The sequence below is a fragment of the Sinocyclocheilus anshuiensis genome, unplaced genomic scaffold, assembly GCF_001515605.1.
Source record: "Sinocyclocheilus anshuiensis isolate Anshui unplaced genomic scaffold, SAMN03320099.WGS_v1.1 scaffold987, whole genome shotgun sequence".
In the NCBI taxonomy this organism is placed as follows: Eukaryota; Metazoa; Chordata; class Actinopteri; order Cypriniformes; family Cyprinidae; genus Sinocyclocheilus; species Sinocyclocheilus anshuiensis.
In genome coordinates this window covers 474488-493403 of record NW_015542416.1, presented here as the reverse complement: position 1 = coordinate 493403, position 18916 = coordinate 474488, and the positions used below count along the sequence as shown (strand labels likewise).

At 35.4% G+C, this 18916-nt stretch overlaps 1 protein-coding gene across 1 annotated transcript in view; it reads right to left on the bottom strand.

Annotated features, from left to right (window-relative positions):
- Positions 1 to 6966: 6966 nt before the first annotated feature.
- The window catches only part of LOC107693469 (TGF-beta receptor type-1), a 44638-nt gene continuing 32688 nt past the window's right edge, over positions 6967 to 18916 (bottom strand). The window contains 6 exon segments of the mRNA XM_074187033.1: positions 6967 to 8314; positions 9823 to 9832; positions 12489 to 12608; positions 12804 to 12928; positions 15324 to 15480; positions 18831 to 18916. The exon segment at positions 18831 to 18916 is cut by the window's right edge and continues 8 nt beyond it. Of these exon segments, the coding sequence (XP_074043134.1) occupies positions 9831 to 9832; positions 12489 to 12608; positions 12804 to 12928; positions 15324 to 15480; positions 18831 to 18916 (490 nt within the window). The 3' untranslated portion in view covers positions 6967 to 8314; positions 9823 to 9830.

Genomic DNA, 18916 nt, shown 5'->3' with positions numbered 1-18916 from the left:
ACTCACTCACACACACACACACACACACACACACACACACACGCTGTCTCGTCCCCACGGAGCTATTCAGAAGCAGCGCTGCAGACTGAGCGACGAGCTAACCTCATACTCCGAGGCTTGGGGTTATTTATATTGGCTAAATGTAGGCTATCAAACCCATATTAAGTTAATGAATTAATTAATTCCACTCAACATATGATGATAAATGATAATTCCCCTCAAACAGGACTGAGTAAGTGTTGGTATAACGGGTTCAGACTGCAGGGAAAGTGCGGAATGTTCAAAGTAACGCGTTTGTGTCGGAGCGGCTTTCTATGGTAACACGTTTCCGCAAAAATCAAGAAAGAAAGAAATGCGCCTATTATTTCGCAATTCTGACTTTTTGCTCTTAATTCATAGTTTATATCGCGCAATTCTGTTTTTTTTTGTTTGTTTGTTTTTGTTTTTTTATGGAGGCCCATTTCCAGCACGAAATAAAAAAATTCCAAAAAAAAAAAAATTTAATTGCGACTTTTGTCTAAAAATTCTAATTTATCTGGCGATTCTGAAAAAAAGAGTAGTGAGATTTTAACTCAGATTTGTGAGATAAAAAGTTTCAATTATCTTTTTTATTCTGTGAAAAGAAAGGAACAAACTTTTTATTATTATTATTAATATAGTTTTATTATTATAAAACTATTTCTGTTTTGAGAAATAAAGTCTCTCTTTATATCTTTCAATTCTTAGAAGAAAAGTCTTAGATTAAAAAAAAAGGCTATGAGATAAAAACATGTGATTCCTTTTTTTTGTTATTATTATTATTATTATTATGTGGCAGGAATGGGCTTCCGCAGGTTTCTTGGCTCAATGTAAAACCCGGAGTTCAGTGTGTCATCTCATAAGGCAAATGAAAAGAGTTTGACAAGGATTTGTAATAAGTGTATTTGATGGTCTTCTGATGTCGCTGGGTGACTGAGGATATGTGTATATGAGATAAGCCCTCTCTCTCATCATCACACGTGCAAGCATGAGTGTGCAGAACTATACAACACTCCTGTCAAACATCACAAGAAACGCTCAGGATCTAAAGAAGCTCCACTGTCATAACTGTTAACTGTACAGTATTCCAATATGCTGAATTCTGATATAAATTATACAACGTCCAACGCACTTTTAGAATTAAAAAAAGAGATATTAAATAACAAAGAAAGTTGAAGTAGAGTATTCTAACATAACATTTCTTTATTTTAAGTATAAACGCAAAAGACTGAACTATTATTCCCAGGATTAAACAGGACTGCTGTCTCCTGTCTCTTCGGTGATTTCTCAGACTGCATATATGTTAGGATGCTGCAGTGAAACCCATCCAGCATCTTAATACTTCATGTGAAACTGCACAATGCACAACTCGAGATGCATTCAACATGAAGCGTCTGCGGCGCGAGCAGAATGCAGAGGTTTGAAAGGCAACAGCGTCCCCTGCTGGAGAAATATAAGCTATTTATCTGCATCTATATCTGCCTGCCTTCCTCAGGCAGCCTCTTCCAGAGAGAAACCACAGAAAGCTTGACGACTGAATCACAAAAGCACCCAAAATCAGTTCCTGCACACTCGTGCATCTCCTCCTGGTCAGCAGCTTCGATATTTCTTCACACAGAAGAACTGCACATGCTTCAAGGCTAAAAAGACATTTCTGTCAGGATGGAGAAAAAGAAATGAAGGAAACAGAGAGAGAGGAGATTATAGTATATGATTCATCAGCTGATTTCCCCATGTCTTCATTGCTGAACAGAAATCAGAGTCTGGTCTTAACAGGTTTAGAGCTGTAAAACCAGTTCCACTGCTTCACAGCTCTCTTTCAGCTGAAAGCATTGGTCAAAGTCCCATCAGCTGAGGCTTAGAAATCAGTCCGTGTCAGTGTAACTGAGTGAGAAAGAGTGAAAATAAAAAGCATTTCCGCCTCAGAGCTGAAAAAAGTAACACTGAGAGATGAAACCACACTCGCAATAATGAAGAAATCACATTGTGCAATATAAAGACTCAAATATGAGAAGCAGTGACTTACACTTACAGACATAAAGTTGCAATTTCATGAAAAAGTCACAGTGCGAGAGAGGGTTGAAATGACTACAAATAATGCTGCATTGTACGATATAGTTGCAATTACAAGAAATAAAGTCACAGTTACCAGAAATAAGGTTGCAATTGTGAAAAAAAACAGTCACTTTGTGAGATAAAGTCTCAAAAATGAGAAATAGTGGCATTGTTGTCGAGGTCATGAGAAAAGTCACATTGTAAGATATAAAGTCACAATTATGAGAAATAAGGTTGTAATTAAAATAAGAAAATAAGCTGAGATATACGGTGACTTCAGTCGTATTGTGAGATGTAAAGTTGCAGTACGGACAAATAAAGCTGCAATTTTTACAATTCACATTGAGAGATATAAAGACGTAATCAAGAGAAATAAGCTAGTAGTTATGAGAAATAAAGTCAAATTACGACAAAGTTGCAATTAAATCACACTGAGAAATGCAATAAAGTCACATTGTAAGATTGTAAGTTGTAATTATGAGAAATAAGGTTAAAGTTACCAAAAAAACACATTGTGAGATATTGAAATTTATGAGAAATAAAGTCACAATCATGAAATATAGTCAGAATTGTGAATTCTAAAGTTTTCATACTTTTTTATTGTTGTATGAATATGAGCCGTGTCTGCATTTCTGTGAGAAGCAGCATGAACTCATTACACACTGATCTGAGGAACTACTCAAGACAGCAGAGCACATTCCCAGCGTCTGTGAAGCGGCCAAACACACAGAGACCAGTCGGAGTGAGTGTGAATGTGTCCAATTCTCTCCAACTATCAGAAAACACTCAGACCAAACACTGCTCTCCGTAAATCAGAAGCTGGAGCTCGTGCTGGAGAAGTCCGTCTCAAAGGACTAAAGCAGCTCTCTAATCAGAGAGCAATTATAAAACACATCAATATTTTATTTCTGAGACTGAATCAATCGCTGAGGTCCATTTCTTCAGTCGAGCGATATTAAAAATGTGAAAGGTGAACGTGTAAAAGCACAATTACTGACTCAGTTCTGTTTGTAAAAACAGAGTAAACTACAACTTTGAATGCATTGGTTTCATCTCAGATCCTCCTGACCAAACTCTGAGTTCATCCTTGAGCTGCAAAGGCAAGAAACGAACTCTGAACTCAGAATTCAACTCCAAATTGTTAAATATGAACTAGCTTTTTTCCCCTCCAAACTCTTTTATTTGTTTGTTTTATCATGTCCCAAGGTCTCTGTATTTTTACTCATTTAAAATACTTCTCATAAAATATGGCAAAACAGTTCAAAAGATAATAAAAATATAAAGTTCATAAAAATGATTAGCACTATTCTTGTTGTTTTAAAATAAACACTTTTCTTTCTATTTATCAGCTCTATTGTAATTCAAATGATGATCGTTCTTGATTAACTGAACAGTAATTCTGGAGAAAGCCACACAACTTCAAAAAAAGTTTGTGTATAAATGATATATTTTGGATCATTGCTCAGCTACATTGCAGTTATTCACCAGCATGTTTATCAAATGTGTTTATGTCCTCAAATACAAAATGTAAATAAAATACAAAAATACTGTGCACTGATATACCACAGATTCATTACAAACACTGCCATATCTAACATGAGCTGATAAAACAGGACCATTTTTAATATTTTGCATGAACAAATCCAGGCGAGCAATAAAACAAGAAGTCGTGTGTAAAAGTTGAAAGTGTTTTTATTGACACCCAGCTATGTTAGAAAGCAACACGATCTTCACTCGGCTATCATCCTATCATCTGTACACGCTAGAAAAGAGTCGATACATGAGGCTTTAGTGACCCACACAGCCCACTTCAGCCACCAGCTTCACTCTTTATGTTTGTTTTTCTTCTTTCTATTTTTTTTTTTGTGTAAAAGAAACAGTACAAGGCATTTCTATACAGCTGAGGAGGCATTAAAACACAGTAAGACATCAGTAAAGCACTTGTAATTCATACAGAACACAGAAACAACCCAAACACTGCTTTAAAGGAGGAATATACCGTTTGGACAATAATACAGTAACACCCACATAAAATCTCATTTCAGCATTTCAAACCAAACAAACTCAAATATATACACTGAGGTATAAACACATTGGTCTTCAGAGGAGGTATTTTTCTCATGACATTTTGACCTTTTAAAACCTATTGAAATTATAATTTTTTTTTTTTTTAAAGCAAGTGATGCAAACATTAGAAATAAGCCCCATGCAGTGCATCATTCTAAGTGGAGTTAAAAAACAAAACCGAGTCAAACTCAGGCACCAAATGAAACGATAAAGCTCTCCTCTACCGTCCAATCAGCAGCACGCAGCGTCCCAGTGAAATGCATCATGGGAAGCTCGTCAGCTGCCCTTAAACCACCCAGAATTCTCCAAACGTATTTTTCACAGTGTCTGTATAATAATAGCATAGCGGTGTAATTAATCTCTAATAACAGCATGGCGAGAGTGATGCGTTTGCATAAATGAGTGAAAGACCCGTGTGTTTCATGCCACTGCTTTAAAAATCACCTTTAGCTAATTTATGCAAATACTCTGCACTAGTAACATTCACGCCGGTCACGACGTGCTTTCGTTAATCAGTCCATCTGACGCGGTCTGACGTGTTTGTGCATTACAGTGCAAAGCTGCATAAGCAGCCGTTGGAGAATTATTAATGAAAAGCCGGCTCTGGAGGAGTCTGGGTCATGTAAGGGCTTTCTGCTGGAAATATGGATTCAAGTCTCCTTGAGGAGCATCGTGTGCTTTTCTGAGAACGCATCCGCTCGAGCTGCTGATTCCGAGACGGAAAGCCATCCTCGCGTCGTTCCAAACCATGCCGATTCCTGCGGTTCACCATAGAATGCAAAAAGAGACGTTTTGATGAATGTTCTAGCGGATCTTTTCTGTGCAGCTGCAGTGAATGCTGAAACTGGATCAACTGAATCAGATCCGTGAACGAATCAAAGATGATTCAGCTTCACAAAATCACAAGCTAGTGTTTCTGTTGATGTCCAGTGCGTCTTGCAGGCTAGTTCTTTCTGAAGCTTGAAAGATTCAATCCTGATCAGTGTTATGTTAGTGTCTTATCATGTTTTCAATATTATTTTTATATTTTCTCATTTTAATTTTAGTTAAGGTTTTAGTCATTTAAGTTGTGTGTTTTTCCATTATTAGTTTTTGTTGTTTTTAAATGTCTTTATTTTTATCAAGTTAAAGTCAATGAAAGTGAGGAGTATTACTTTGGAAACTAGCTGAAAATAAAGTTTAAGTTTTTATATTTTACGTCAGGTAACATTTATTGCATTTTTTTTAAAGTTCTAGTGAACTAGTGATACGGATTTATTTTAGCTGCGTGTAAAAGAGCGACCGATCTCATTCCCCAAACTCATCTCACAGGTTTGGAACGGCGTGAGAATGAATAAACGATCATTTTCATTTCTGAAGAAGCTACATCCGCTCGATCCGTAACCCTCCTCTGACAGCACTGAACTCTGCTTTTTTGGGGTTTATTTGAAACTTTCTCCTTCCAGAACTGTACACGGCACACAGCCAGCAGCCTGACTAACATTATACACATTTATATACATCTACACATTATCTACAGACACTACGTCCCACGCACGCATTAAAAAGTACTTCATTCAGGAACTGTGCATTTGTACGTATGGAACAGCATCAATAATCAATCAATCGCTTCCCTCAAACAAACTGGCTTCACAATACATGCCAGATCAATCAGCTTTAGAGGAAACGAGCAGCATCTGTATGGATGTGCTGTAACCTGTGACCAGCAGAAGAGCCCTGAGAGGAATGCTGCAGATTCAAGTCAGACTAAACTGACAGCATTTGTGGCTGAATGTTGGTTTTGACAAAAAAGAGTTTTCTGGGCTCCAGTGAGGCACTCGCAGTGGAAGTCAATGGGTTTCAAAAGAGTGTCACAAGACTTAAACATACAAATTAACTGGTTTTTGTATGAAAAAAAAAATACTGCTTACTAACATTTTCTGTCAAATTTCACAGCATTGTTGTCATAAAGTAACAGCTAGAATCTTAAAATGATCGTTGATGATTTAGCACAATAATTACACTACCAGTCAAACGTTTTTGGACGGCAAGATTTTTAATGTTTCTTTCTAAATCTTTCTATTTTAATATATTTTAAAATGTATGCTGAGATCAAAGCTGTATTTTCAGCATCATTACTCCAGTCTTCAGTGTCACATGATCTTCAGAAATCATTCTAATATACTGATTTGCTGTTCAAGATACATTTCTGATTATTATCAATGTTGAAAACAGTTAAACAGAATTTGTTCAGGTTTCTTTGATGAATAGAAAGTTCAGAAGAACGGCATTTATCTGAAATAGAAATCCTTTATAACATTATAAATGTCTTTATCGTCAGTTTTTATCAATTTAATGCATCCTTGCTAACTAAAAAGTATTCATTTCTATAATATTTCATAATTTAATAATAAATATATAATGATTTAAATATACTGACTCCAGGCTTTTGAATGGTAGAGTGTATAATGTTACAAAAGCTTTTGATTTCAGATAAATGCTGATCTTTGGATCTTTCTATTCATCAAAGAATCCTGAAAAAAATTTACTTTAGCTGTTTTCAACATTGATAATAATCAGAAATGTTTGTTGAGCAGCAAATCAGCATATTAGAATGATTTCTGAAGATCATGTGACACTGAAGACTGGAGTAATGATGCTGAAAATACAGCTGCGCATCACAGAAATACATTACAGTTTAACAGATATTCACATAGAAAACTGCTGTTTTAAATAGCAGAAATATTTCACAATATTACTGCTTTTGCTGTATTTTGGATTTAAAAAATGCAAGCTTGGTGAGCAGAAGAGACTTCTTTCAAAAACATTAAAAAATCTTGACTGGTAGTGTAAGCGTTTTTACAAAATGTTTAAATCCTCCAAAAATGACCTCAATTTCAGTGTGATTCGTAACCATGATTTTTGTTGTTTTTCAAATGTTTCATTTATTTATCTGTTTATATTTAGTTTGTTTTGTGCTAATCAACATTAAAACGCAAATGCTGTGGCCTGAGCTTGACCTGCATTCATCTCTGAATATTCCTTCGACATTCAGGGCCTCTAATCTGACCATAAAGATGACTGAAAAAGCCTCAAACGTACAGATGCACATAAATAAGAATCTCAAGTTGCATGCTTAAATAAGCACCAGAAACTGACACCTTGAGAAAATCACGCCGTCTCGTTTCGCTCTTCATTTGCGAGCGGCTATCGGATCCCATCGGCTCTGATAAAGCACTGCGCGTCACAACCGCTGCTACATGTCTGTACTGGACACACACACAGAGACCGCTCCGACACACAGCAGCTCCACACTGGTCCCTTAAGACTCGCCCGAAACACTTTCAAAGCAGTCCTTGATGTTTTGAACATTCTATTAGAAAAAGTCACCACAAAATGTTGGAGACCCCATGGCTTAGTAAATATCCATTTTCTATACGACTGCACCTCGATGCATGTTGAGAACAATCTAGGTGTTTGTTTGGGCAACTTTAGGTAACGCTCCCAACCTTCTGGCCGCCTGTAAGCGATCGCAGCTCCAGCTGAAGAGGTCTGATCGGTTTTTCATCCTCAGAGAACGAGAGGCAGAGAGAATGAAGGATGGCACCAGCAGATCTGCGCGCTGTGAGGGTGGGTTGGTTAGTTGGTTCAAAGCAGTGGCACTTTCTGGTAACACCTGGCTTGGAAGGCATGGTTGTTATCGTAGTCGTTGTAGCAGAGCAGTAAAAATATAAAGTCGTAAATCTGTATTGCATATGTCGCAGCATGTTCGCCAGGACTGAATGAGGTCATGTCCAGTTGTTTTTGCAAAAACAGAAAACATGCATTTAAAGTCACGCCGAGCTGAAGAGCTGCAGCGATGAGCGGAAATTAAACACGAGGTCCCACAGAAACAGTCAAACCTCAAACCAAACTCAGATCCACTTATAAATAATAGAAGCATCCGTCTTGCACGCGCATGACGCTCCGTGTGAGAGAGGAGTCCGGCGCGATTCAGACCGAGACCAAGGATGCGGAAAACGTCAGTGAAAGTGCTGTGTCCTCTCGTGAAGATGGGAAAGGAATGCTCTACATCTTGATGCCCTCCTGCTGGCTGAGCTGGGACAGCGTCTTCTTGATGCGCAGGGCTGTGAGACGGGCCGCTCCGCTGGCGTACCAGCACTCCCTCATGATCTTCGCCATCACACGCAGAGCCTGAACACACAACAGCACACGCAACTCATTACACCTCACACACTGCTTACACTGCTTCATGCATTCATCACTCACACGTTTCACTCTTTCATTCTTGTCCCAAACCTAGACTTTCAATCTTCAACTGTGAAAGTCCACCATATAAATCTGAATTACATTTGTGTTTATCATAGTTATTATAGTTAACTCAAATTAAAAGCATGAAAAAAAAAAATACATTCACATTGTGAGATATAATGTTGCATCATGAAAAATAATGAGGTCACAATTACAAAAAGTCATATTGTGAACTATAAAAATGTGCAATTACATGAAATAAGGTTATAATTATGAAAAAAGTCACATTGTAAGATATAGTAAAAATTATGAGAAATGGTCAAACAGTGAGATATAATCATGAATGTTGCATCATGAAAAATAATGAGGTCACAATTACAAAAAGTCATATTGTGAACTATAAAAATGTGCAATTACATGAAATAAGGTTATAATTATGAAAAAAGTCACATTGTAAGATATAGTAAAAATTATGAGAAATGGTCAAACAGTGAGATATAATCATGAAAAATAGTAATTATTTGAAATATATATATATATATATATATTATATAGTTTGCTATTTCAGTTTTATAGAAAATAAAAAACAGCAACTAATGAAAATGTCAAAGCAAACAAACTGAATAAAACAAACAAAAAACTCTAAAATGAAAATGGAAAACATAAAAAACAATTCAATATATATATATATATATATATATCAACTACAATAGTATCTATATATGATTATATAAAATTATTTCTTTTTTTATTTTTATTTAGTGTACTGGAGACAACAGAGTCAGCAAAGAACTTGAGATGAAATATCAGATGCGTGAGGAAAAATAAAAGGTAAACAGCCAAAAAGTAAAAAAAAAAAAAAGTAATTTAATTTTGTGTATTTAGGATAAACAAAATGCTATTAGTGTAATTAACTTTGGCAGTACAAAGAAGTCAGCCTTTTTATTCAAAAAATACTACAAATGTAATTTCCATCACTGTCATTCTCACTTTCAACACAAGACAATACGACACTGTTGCACACGGCTACTCAGATAAAACCTAGTCAGAGTGTTTAAGAGACTTTACTTTCTTGAAACACACACACACACTGACAAGGTCCCGAAGTGGCAGTAGTTGAAGGAACACCAGTTTTTATCTAACGAGAAACACATTCACTGAAGTGTGTCCGGACAAATCTCAAGCAGTTCAATTCCTATCTTTAATTCACTACAGCTCCTGGAAGTCTTTTTTCACGCAGTTTCTTGTCAAATCAGTGTTTCGCTTCATGCCATCTGTTTACTGCGCTCTTGGCATTATGTGCACATCATCTCCTAACGACTCGATCAGAAACGCTCGTCTTCAATAAAGTGAAGCTCGCAGGAGCGTTTTACTCCGATACGAATCAAACACAGAGCAAAGAGCTAGAGCGCTTACACTGGGCACACTGTTCGCAGTGTATGAATGCAGAGATCGCAGCTCTATTACTGACACCCACATTCTGCTCTCAGGGTTAAAGACTCCACCGAATGCAAATCAGATCATTTCTGTTTCTGGAGAGACACACAAGCAGAGTTGAGTTAATTTAGCCGCTCACTAAATACAGAAGTTCATCCGCAATACAGCCTTATATTTAGAGGTTATTAACAGCAGAAAGAGACTCTTGTGTGCATCTGTTTGTGGCAGATGAAAATATGAAAGTCATTTAAACTTGCTTGCTTTATGTACTTTGACACAGCACTTTTTCACATAAATGTGACTTGCTTGCATCATTTTGGTTGCAGGTGAAAATATGCTTCGCTGAACGTTGGTATGATGTTTAAAACTAGACAGAATTAAAACTTGAGAAACATCAAACTGAAGAGTTTTTGAACAATCGTGATTTGTGTGCATCAGTTTGGTCGCAGGTGAAATTATACAGCGCTGAACGTTGCAGAAAAGTTGTTTATATGCCACTGAGAAGTACATTTAAAACTTTTCTTTATGTAGTTTATATAAACATCTAACAATACTGAAATGTTTTTGCACAAATGTGTCTTGTTTGCATCTATTTGGAGGCAAGTGAAAATAGACTACTAAAAGTTGTTTGAATGTTGTTTAAACGTTAAGCAGAATTATAACATTGTAACATGTACAGATGTGACTCTTGTTTGCATCTGTTCGGTGGCAGATAAAAATATACAGTGATGAATGTTGCAGAAATGTTGTTTGATTGCCATGTAAACTTTGAAGAGTAGAGTTAAAACTTGTTTTATGTACTTCATGACAACTGACTATTTTAAGGAGTTTTTGGACAAATGCATCTGTTTGTTCACAGGTGTAATTGTGCTGTGCAGAACATGGCAGAAATGCAGATTGAATGTTGTTTAAACTTTACAAATAGGGTTGCAAAGGGGTGGAAAATTTCCGGTAAATTTGCAAAAATCCCTGGAATATTCCAAAAAATACTGTAAAGTTTCCTAAATTTCTGTAATAGTTCCGAAATTTACTGGACATTTTCCACCGTTTTGCAACCCTAATCACAAATAATCAAAACTTTGATTTCTGTTTTTTGAAAATACGTGAAACTATACATCCTAAACATTACTTAAATGCTGTTTGAATGGTGCTTAGAGCTTTATTATATATAGAATTAAAACGGCTTGCTTCATGTAGTTTCTGACTTCCAGCAGCAGCTCATTAAAGCCTGTATCTGCGGAGACAATCTCCGGTTTTACACCGCCCTGGAGAACAAGACAGTCCCAAAGACACAGATCTCCTCCGAGGCGTCTGCTTGTCAAGGCTCACCTGTGAACGAGAGCCGAACGCAGAAACACGGCATGCCAGACAGTAAATGTGACCCTGGAGCACAAAAGCAGTGTTAAGTCGCTGGGGTATATTTGTAGCAATAGCCAACAATACATTGTATGAGTCAAAATTATAGATTTTTCTTTTATGCCAAAAATCATTAGGATATTAAGTAAAGATCATGTTCCATGAAGATATTTTGTAAATTTCCTACCGTAAATATATCAAAACTTAATTTTTGATTAGTAATATGCATTGCTAAGAACTTCATTTGAACAACTTTAAAGATGATTTTCTCAATATTTAGATTTTTTTGCACCCTCAGATTCCAGATTTTCAAATAGTTGTATCTCAGCCAAATATTGTCCTATCCTAACATATTGTCCTATCCTATTTATTCAGCTTTCAGAAGATATATAAATCTCAGTTTCAAAAAATTGACCCTTATGACTGGTGTTGTGCTCCAGGGTCACAGATATCACTGCTACTGCGGCAGAATCACGTGCTACAGACGCAGACACAAAGACGGAGAGTAGCAGCGACACGTCTCTACTTCTCAGAGCGTTTGGCAGCGCTCATATGCTGGAGACGGATTAGATTTCACAGCGGATCTAATCGAATCCAGTCGTGTCACTTCGGCAGTAATAAAGAGGAGCGAGGGTGGATCTGTGAGGCCTGTGGTTTGTCTCAGCGGTCATTACCTCTCCGCAGTGATGCAATTACACCGAACGAGAGAGCAGAGCCGTGTGCACCATAATGACATGCTGCAAGAATTAACTTCACTGATCTACAGGAGAAATCAAACGTGTTCTCTCCAGAACCAGACGACTTGACCAGAAGAACAAGTGCGCATACATACACTTTTTACTATCGTTATGGAAGAAGGCATTTTTCTTTTTATATGATTTATGATTTTTAAGCTTTAAATATTTATTCAATATTTTTTTATTTAGTTATTTAAATAAATCTTTTTTTTTTTTATGTGAATATTGTTTTGTTTCTCATGAACACTGATATACAGAAATGTCTAGTATATATATATATATATATATATATATATTATATGAATATAAATATATACATGTAAATATTTTCAAAATATATACTGTACGTGTGTCTCTTTATATATATATACATAATAAATATACACAGTACACACACTTATATTATGTAAGCAAACATTATTTTGGATGTGATTAATCGTTTGACAGCACTCTACTGAGGAGATTACAAAGATTAAACGAGTGTCTTTGTTTAACTCTGAAATGTGAAATGTGGAGTTATCTGATTTTGCTATAAACAAACTTTTAATATATATAAAAAACATGCTTTTAATGAACTTCAATTTTGTAACCATCTGTTTGGGATGTTGGGCCGTAGTTTCTGTTCGCACACGACTCTCCTCATCTCCTCCACCGACGGGTCGGACTGCACCAGGTCATAGTACGGCAGCTGGTAGTCCTCATGAATGCCTGCGCAAAAACATGCTTCAGTTAAGGTACGATGAGTCTAAATACTCAAAACAACAGATGATGCTGCTGATCAAAAGATCAGACAAACTTCACTAAAATACTTGACAGAGAGAATGAAAGAAACCCTGGGGAAACATGATGCACATATTTGAAAAACCAGTTATTAAAGTAGAGCTAGTTTCATATGAATAATACCTCCAATAGAACATCTGCTGGCAATTTCCCAGAAGACCAGCCCCATGGCATAGATGTCTGCCCTCTTGAAAGACTCAAAGTGCTTCATGTTTATTGAATCGTCAAGCACTTCTGGAGCCATATACCTGTTGAAGGATACAAGTGAATAGAGAGTTATTATTTTTGATCACAATCCAGAGATTTATGCCCACATGATCCAAAAACAAGGTCCTTCTGAAGGTTGACTTTATTATTTTTTTTTATTTTGATATTTTCTGTTTTAATTTTACTTAAAACTTTACTACTTTTATAGTGTTTTTGTCATTTAATTACCTTTTTATATATATATATATATATATATGTTAAATATAAATATTTACATTTTAAATGATAAATGTTGCCTTGGCAACTAACTGAAATATATATATATATTTTTAAATTAAAAAACAATTATAAATATAAGATAAAATATATATATAAGATAATAACTCCGGTACATGCTCAAGTACACAAATAAAAAATATAAATCCATTAAATAAAAAAGTATTATTTATTCTATTGAAATGTCTCAAAACTGTCATTAAAATGCTTTTATTATTTATTTGTGGAATATTTTGCTTGTTTTTTTTTCTCTTTTCTTTCTTTCTTTCTTTTTTAAATCACAAGCTTCCAAACAATCACCATCACAAACACAGAACCAGGTCTAAGCAGTCGTCTCCGAGGTGAATGAGATGAGAATCACTGGAAGTAAAGGCATTAAAAGACTCATCTGCACACACACAAGTTCAGGAGATTAATCTGGATACGTGGATAAATCCTGAAATGTCTGCATGCTCTGCCAAAACACTGAGAACAGGAGGACAGCCAGATCTGAGCTGAAGCAGAGCGAGACTGAATCACATGCAGCTCCTCAGAGCCGCAGGAAAACACAGGCCATGAACATCAGCAGAGGAGCTCAGAAAGCACCGAGGCTCGTCCAAACCCAGTATCTGCAGAAGCACACGTCTGATGGAGCGCTTGAGAGACTAAAGCAATCAAAGTAGGGAGCGCTTTCTCTTTCTTGAACTGATTTATAGACACCTGCTCTAATCTAATAACGCACTCAGCTATGGAGACTTTAGAAGCTGCATATTAAAACCAGTGTTTCTGCAGGTTTTATCAAAGTGAATTTAAGACATTTCTTAGAGCAATTAAAGAAAATGTAAGGACACAAGACATGAATATGTTCTCTAATGTCTACAAAATGAGTTGCTTTAGCAACACTTCAAAGTTTGAAAATACAACTTCCAATTACTGGTGCTTTAGTATCACGGAGATGCTATTATAGTTTAGAATAATTTAGTTCTAATGTTTGCTTTTCACTTTAATTTTAAAATTTTGTGCATGTTTGTCAGTTTTATTGTTTTTCTTATGTCTATATAGTTTCTATTCATTTTTATTTCAGTGCAAGTTGAAGTTTAATGGCTTCTCCAGTAAATCTATTTTAATTTAAGGATGTTTACATATTTGTATTAGAAAACAAAACAAAAATGTAGAGCAAGAAACTGCAGTGCATGCAACACTTAACGCCCTAAATCTATGAACCGAACACTTTCTGGTCTGATTTAAGGCTTTTTTATGGCCTTAATTTGTGTCCAAATTAAGACATTTTAAGACCCAAAGAAATGTTAAGACTTGTAAATTCACGTTTTGCAGACCGGCAAAACCATCTACAGCAAATAAAATTAAAATAAATAAAAAGTTAGCACCATATAAATGGGTATTTTGTGTGGGCTAACGTGACACAAGTGTTACACGTTCTCTTTAACCGTCATTCCATCTTTGAACACAGACGTGAAAGTGCACGATCCAAACTTACATTATTATAATTCATGAACAAAAACATTTTGTAATATGATTTTGATGTACCATTTCCATGGTAATGCAATGTCTGATTTTAAAATGGATTTCAAAAGATGAATTTTGAGATTTTAAGCTTTCAAATTGATATATAATTTCTGATTATTTATAAAGCGTGATCGAGAAAAAGGCAACAAAGAAAGACTTTTTGTGACAAAGGTCAGAACTCCTGTTATTATGTAGTTTTTTGAGGTGCACTCTTGTCATAAAACACTCTATTACTTTTCCTACATAATGTTTAACGCGTAAAACAGTGGTGAAATATCTATTTAGGAGTCTTACACCTTTCCAATGATATAGATATAGTTTGTCACGATTAGATTAGAATTTATTTGAATTATAGTGAAGTAAACATTTCCCAGTAGCTGTTTCCAGCCACCGATTTTTATGTGCATTTTGGAATATCGCATATAAAAAACGCTGGATTGAAACGCCAAGATGAGCATAAATTCTAAAAATGATTTGAGTAGGATAAACTTTTATTAGATAAGAAAAAATGTGCATAAGCTATGATGGAAACACATTTACCGAATAAACTGGATGGAAACATAGCTACTGATAGGAGAGAAAACTAAATGAAAACGCAGCAAACTCTCAGCAGGACTACTAAACTGGAGATGGAGAAGAAGCTCGAAGGCGTACCGTTTGGTGCCCACTCTGTGGTTGGGTGCGATGTCGATGGTGTCGGTGGCGGAGTCGTGTCGCACAGCTAAACCCAGGTCTGCAATGCAGCACGTGCCGTTCTTCTTCACCAGGATGTTCTTGGACTTCAGATCCCTGTGAGCGATAGCAGGCTTGCCTGGAACACACCACAGAGACCAGAGAGAGTTCACAGAACAACCAGCAGATAAAGCATCGCTCGATCTTCACACTCACGTCACTAAAAAACTCCTTCAAAACACAAATGAAAGCTGAGAGAGGTCTGCTCCTCCGCTGACAGTCAGTTGCACCAAGACTCCACACGAAGGCATCACAAAAGTAACCGTACGAGGTTTCATACGAGTTTATACCGTAGTCTGTCTGAATACTCGATTCTGACCGGATTCTAATGCACAGGTAGTTCCAAGTCAGTTTCATCACCGTTGCACTGCTTTCATTATAAATGTCTTTACTGTCACTTTTGATCAATTTAATGCATCCTTGATTAATAAAAGCATCATTTGAATATTAAATTAATATGTTTAAAAAAGTTATGCACCATGATCTTAGCCTTTTTCAGACTCTTTGAACCTTTAGTGACACGTAAACACTCAATTCAATTGCATGGTATATACTGTAGTAAAAACATGGTAAAACAATGATCCTCTGTGCTAGCAGATGGTTTGTCTGCAGTGCAGCGGCATTGATTTCTGACACTGACAGCAGTTCAATTCAATTCAATTCAAGTTTATTTGTATAGCGCTTTTCACGATGCAAATCGCTGCAAAGCAGCTTTACAGAAAATTAAAGATTCTACATTATATTTAGTAATAGCTCATCAGTGGTGACTATCTCAAGTTGATGTCCATTATAGCAAAGTTTGCTAGTTTTGTATGTTGTCTGAGGGGTTGTATCATCTCGGCTGAGATGCGGTTGCTAAGGTGCTCAGAGCATGTTGCTATGCACAACTTCATCAGGTGGTTGCTAGGGCGTTGTGGATTGTTATTAGGTTATTTACAATCCAAATGTTACAGGATTGATTGTATAATTCGTTTCTTTTTTTTAAATAATTAAAAAATGTAAATTCAAGAAAGTAATTTTCAATAAATTTTTACACTCGAAATTAAGAAATTAATTAATTAATCAAGGACACATTAAACTGATCAAAAGTGACAGTATTTACAATGTAACAAGAAATTTCTATTTCAAATAAATGCTGTTCTTCTGAACTTTCTCTTCATCTGTGAATCCTGAAAAATAAAATGCATCACAGTTTCCACAAAAATATTGTGCAGCACAACTGTTTTCAACATTGATAATAATCAGAAATGTTTGTTGAGCAGCAAATCAGCATATTAGAATGATTTCTGAAGATCATGTGACACTGAAGACTGGAGTAATGATGCTGAAAATACAGCTGCGCATCAGAAATACATTACAGTTTAACACATATTCACATAGAAAACAGCTGTGCTACTTTCTAATAATATTTCATGATTTTTTTTTTCTGCATTTTTGATCAAATAAATGCATTGGTGAGCAGAAGAGACTTCTTTCAGAAATATTAAACATCTTACAAACCTCAAACTTTTTTTCACAAGTTGAAAATAAACCAGATTGCTTGGAAAAGTTATCACACTTTATGATTTTGATATTAATAATATCTGTAGCACAGACTGTGCTGAATTTCACTACTTATGTTCAGGGTTTAACAATAAGCAATAGTAATCATACACACCTCTATAATGCATTACTTTCTCACATGTCTACGAATGAAAGCTTTATAATAACTTCAATACTACAACAGAGCGAGTTGATCTGCAGAGCTTGATTGTGACACTCTCACAGAGTAATGAGGCATTACGTCTCAATTATAGAAAAGTAATAAAGCTGCCGCAGCCGTAAATGAAGCTCACTTTAACAACAAACAACTCTGCTGATGAGAATTACTCACAAAACCCCATCAACTCCACTCAAGACTAAATCAAGCCACAATTATTCAGTTTTGGACATTAAGATGCAAACAGTGACTCAAAGTGATATTTTTATATTATCATATAAATAAATAAATGCTTCCACCGGTGGCTGAAAGAGCAGGGCCTGTAAAGCTGAAGCTTGATTTGGTTTCACTGGAACTAAAACACACGAGGTGAAAACATCTCACACAGACGCCAGGATTCTGCTTTCATTATTATTACAACTTAAATATTATTACAGTGTAGCACAGCTGTTTTCTATGTGAATATCTGTTAAACTGTAATGTATTTCTGTGATGCGCAGCTGTATTTTCAGCATCATTCCTCGAGTCTTCAGTGTCACATGATCTTCAGAAATCATTCTAATATGCTGATTTGCTGCTCAACAAACATTTCTGATTATTATCAATGTTGAAAACAGTTGTGCTGCTCAATATTTTTGTGGAAACTGTCATACATTTTATTTAAAATATAACTGACTCCAAACTTTTGAGTACTTGTGTGCTTCATAATCCAAGGTACTTTTAAGAAAACTATGGCAGACGGGTCATTATATACAGAGAAATATCAAAGATGATGAAAAGGAAAAATATAGTTTAAAAAGATGTGATAAATTCTTGAAAACATCTTTAACCATCCAAATGCTTACATTCATGTTGGATTGAATACGTTTTGAAAAACTTCTCAAAAATGTTCAAAAGACTGAACGGTTGAATTGAAGATTTTTTATTTTAATTTCAAGGTAAAAAGATTTTTTTAAATCTATATTTTTATATATTTTTAAATCATGAATACCACTGAGTTTTGAATTAATCTTGGCATGTCATAAAAGGTAAAATTATGTGAGATTTTTCAGAATTTTAATTACTTTGATATACAGTCGTGAAGGTCTACATGGCATCAATATTTGTTAAAAATAGTGCTGTCAAACGATTAATCTCATCCAAAATAAAAGTTTTTGTTTACATAATATATGTGTGTGTACTGTGTATATTTATTATGTATATATAAAAACACACTCATACAGCATATATTTTGAAAATATTTACATGTATATATTTATATTCATATAAATGATATCATATATAGATATATTTAATATATAAACGTAAAATTTTTCTTAAATATATACATGCATGTGTGTGTATTTATAAATACATAATAAATATACACATATATAATGTAAACAAAAATGCGATTAATCGTTTGACAGCACTAGTTAAAAAAACTGCCTAATTTCAAGAAATAAAAAAAAGATCGTAATCAAGCTACTTTAAGATTTCCTTTTCAATACTTTCAGCCTCTGATGATGAGATATTTTTTCTTCTTAAAATCAGGATATAGCACCTTTATAACAAAACAAAAAAAATCTAAATAATGTACATTTAGAAATGTAAAATATTACAGAAGAGCTGCCCTGTATGAACTGCATTCTCTGTGTATGTTTATAAACAGATTCAGACCAAAAGCACGAGTGTTTACTGGTGGTTTCCTAGCATTGGAAACAACAGCCAGATGAGTTTGAGACGCAGACCTTGCGTTCCCACGATCTCCATGTGCAGGTGCGCCAGGCCGCTGGCCGTGGACAGAGACAGCTTGATCATGCCCTCCACCGTCACT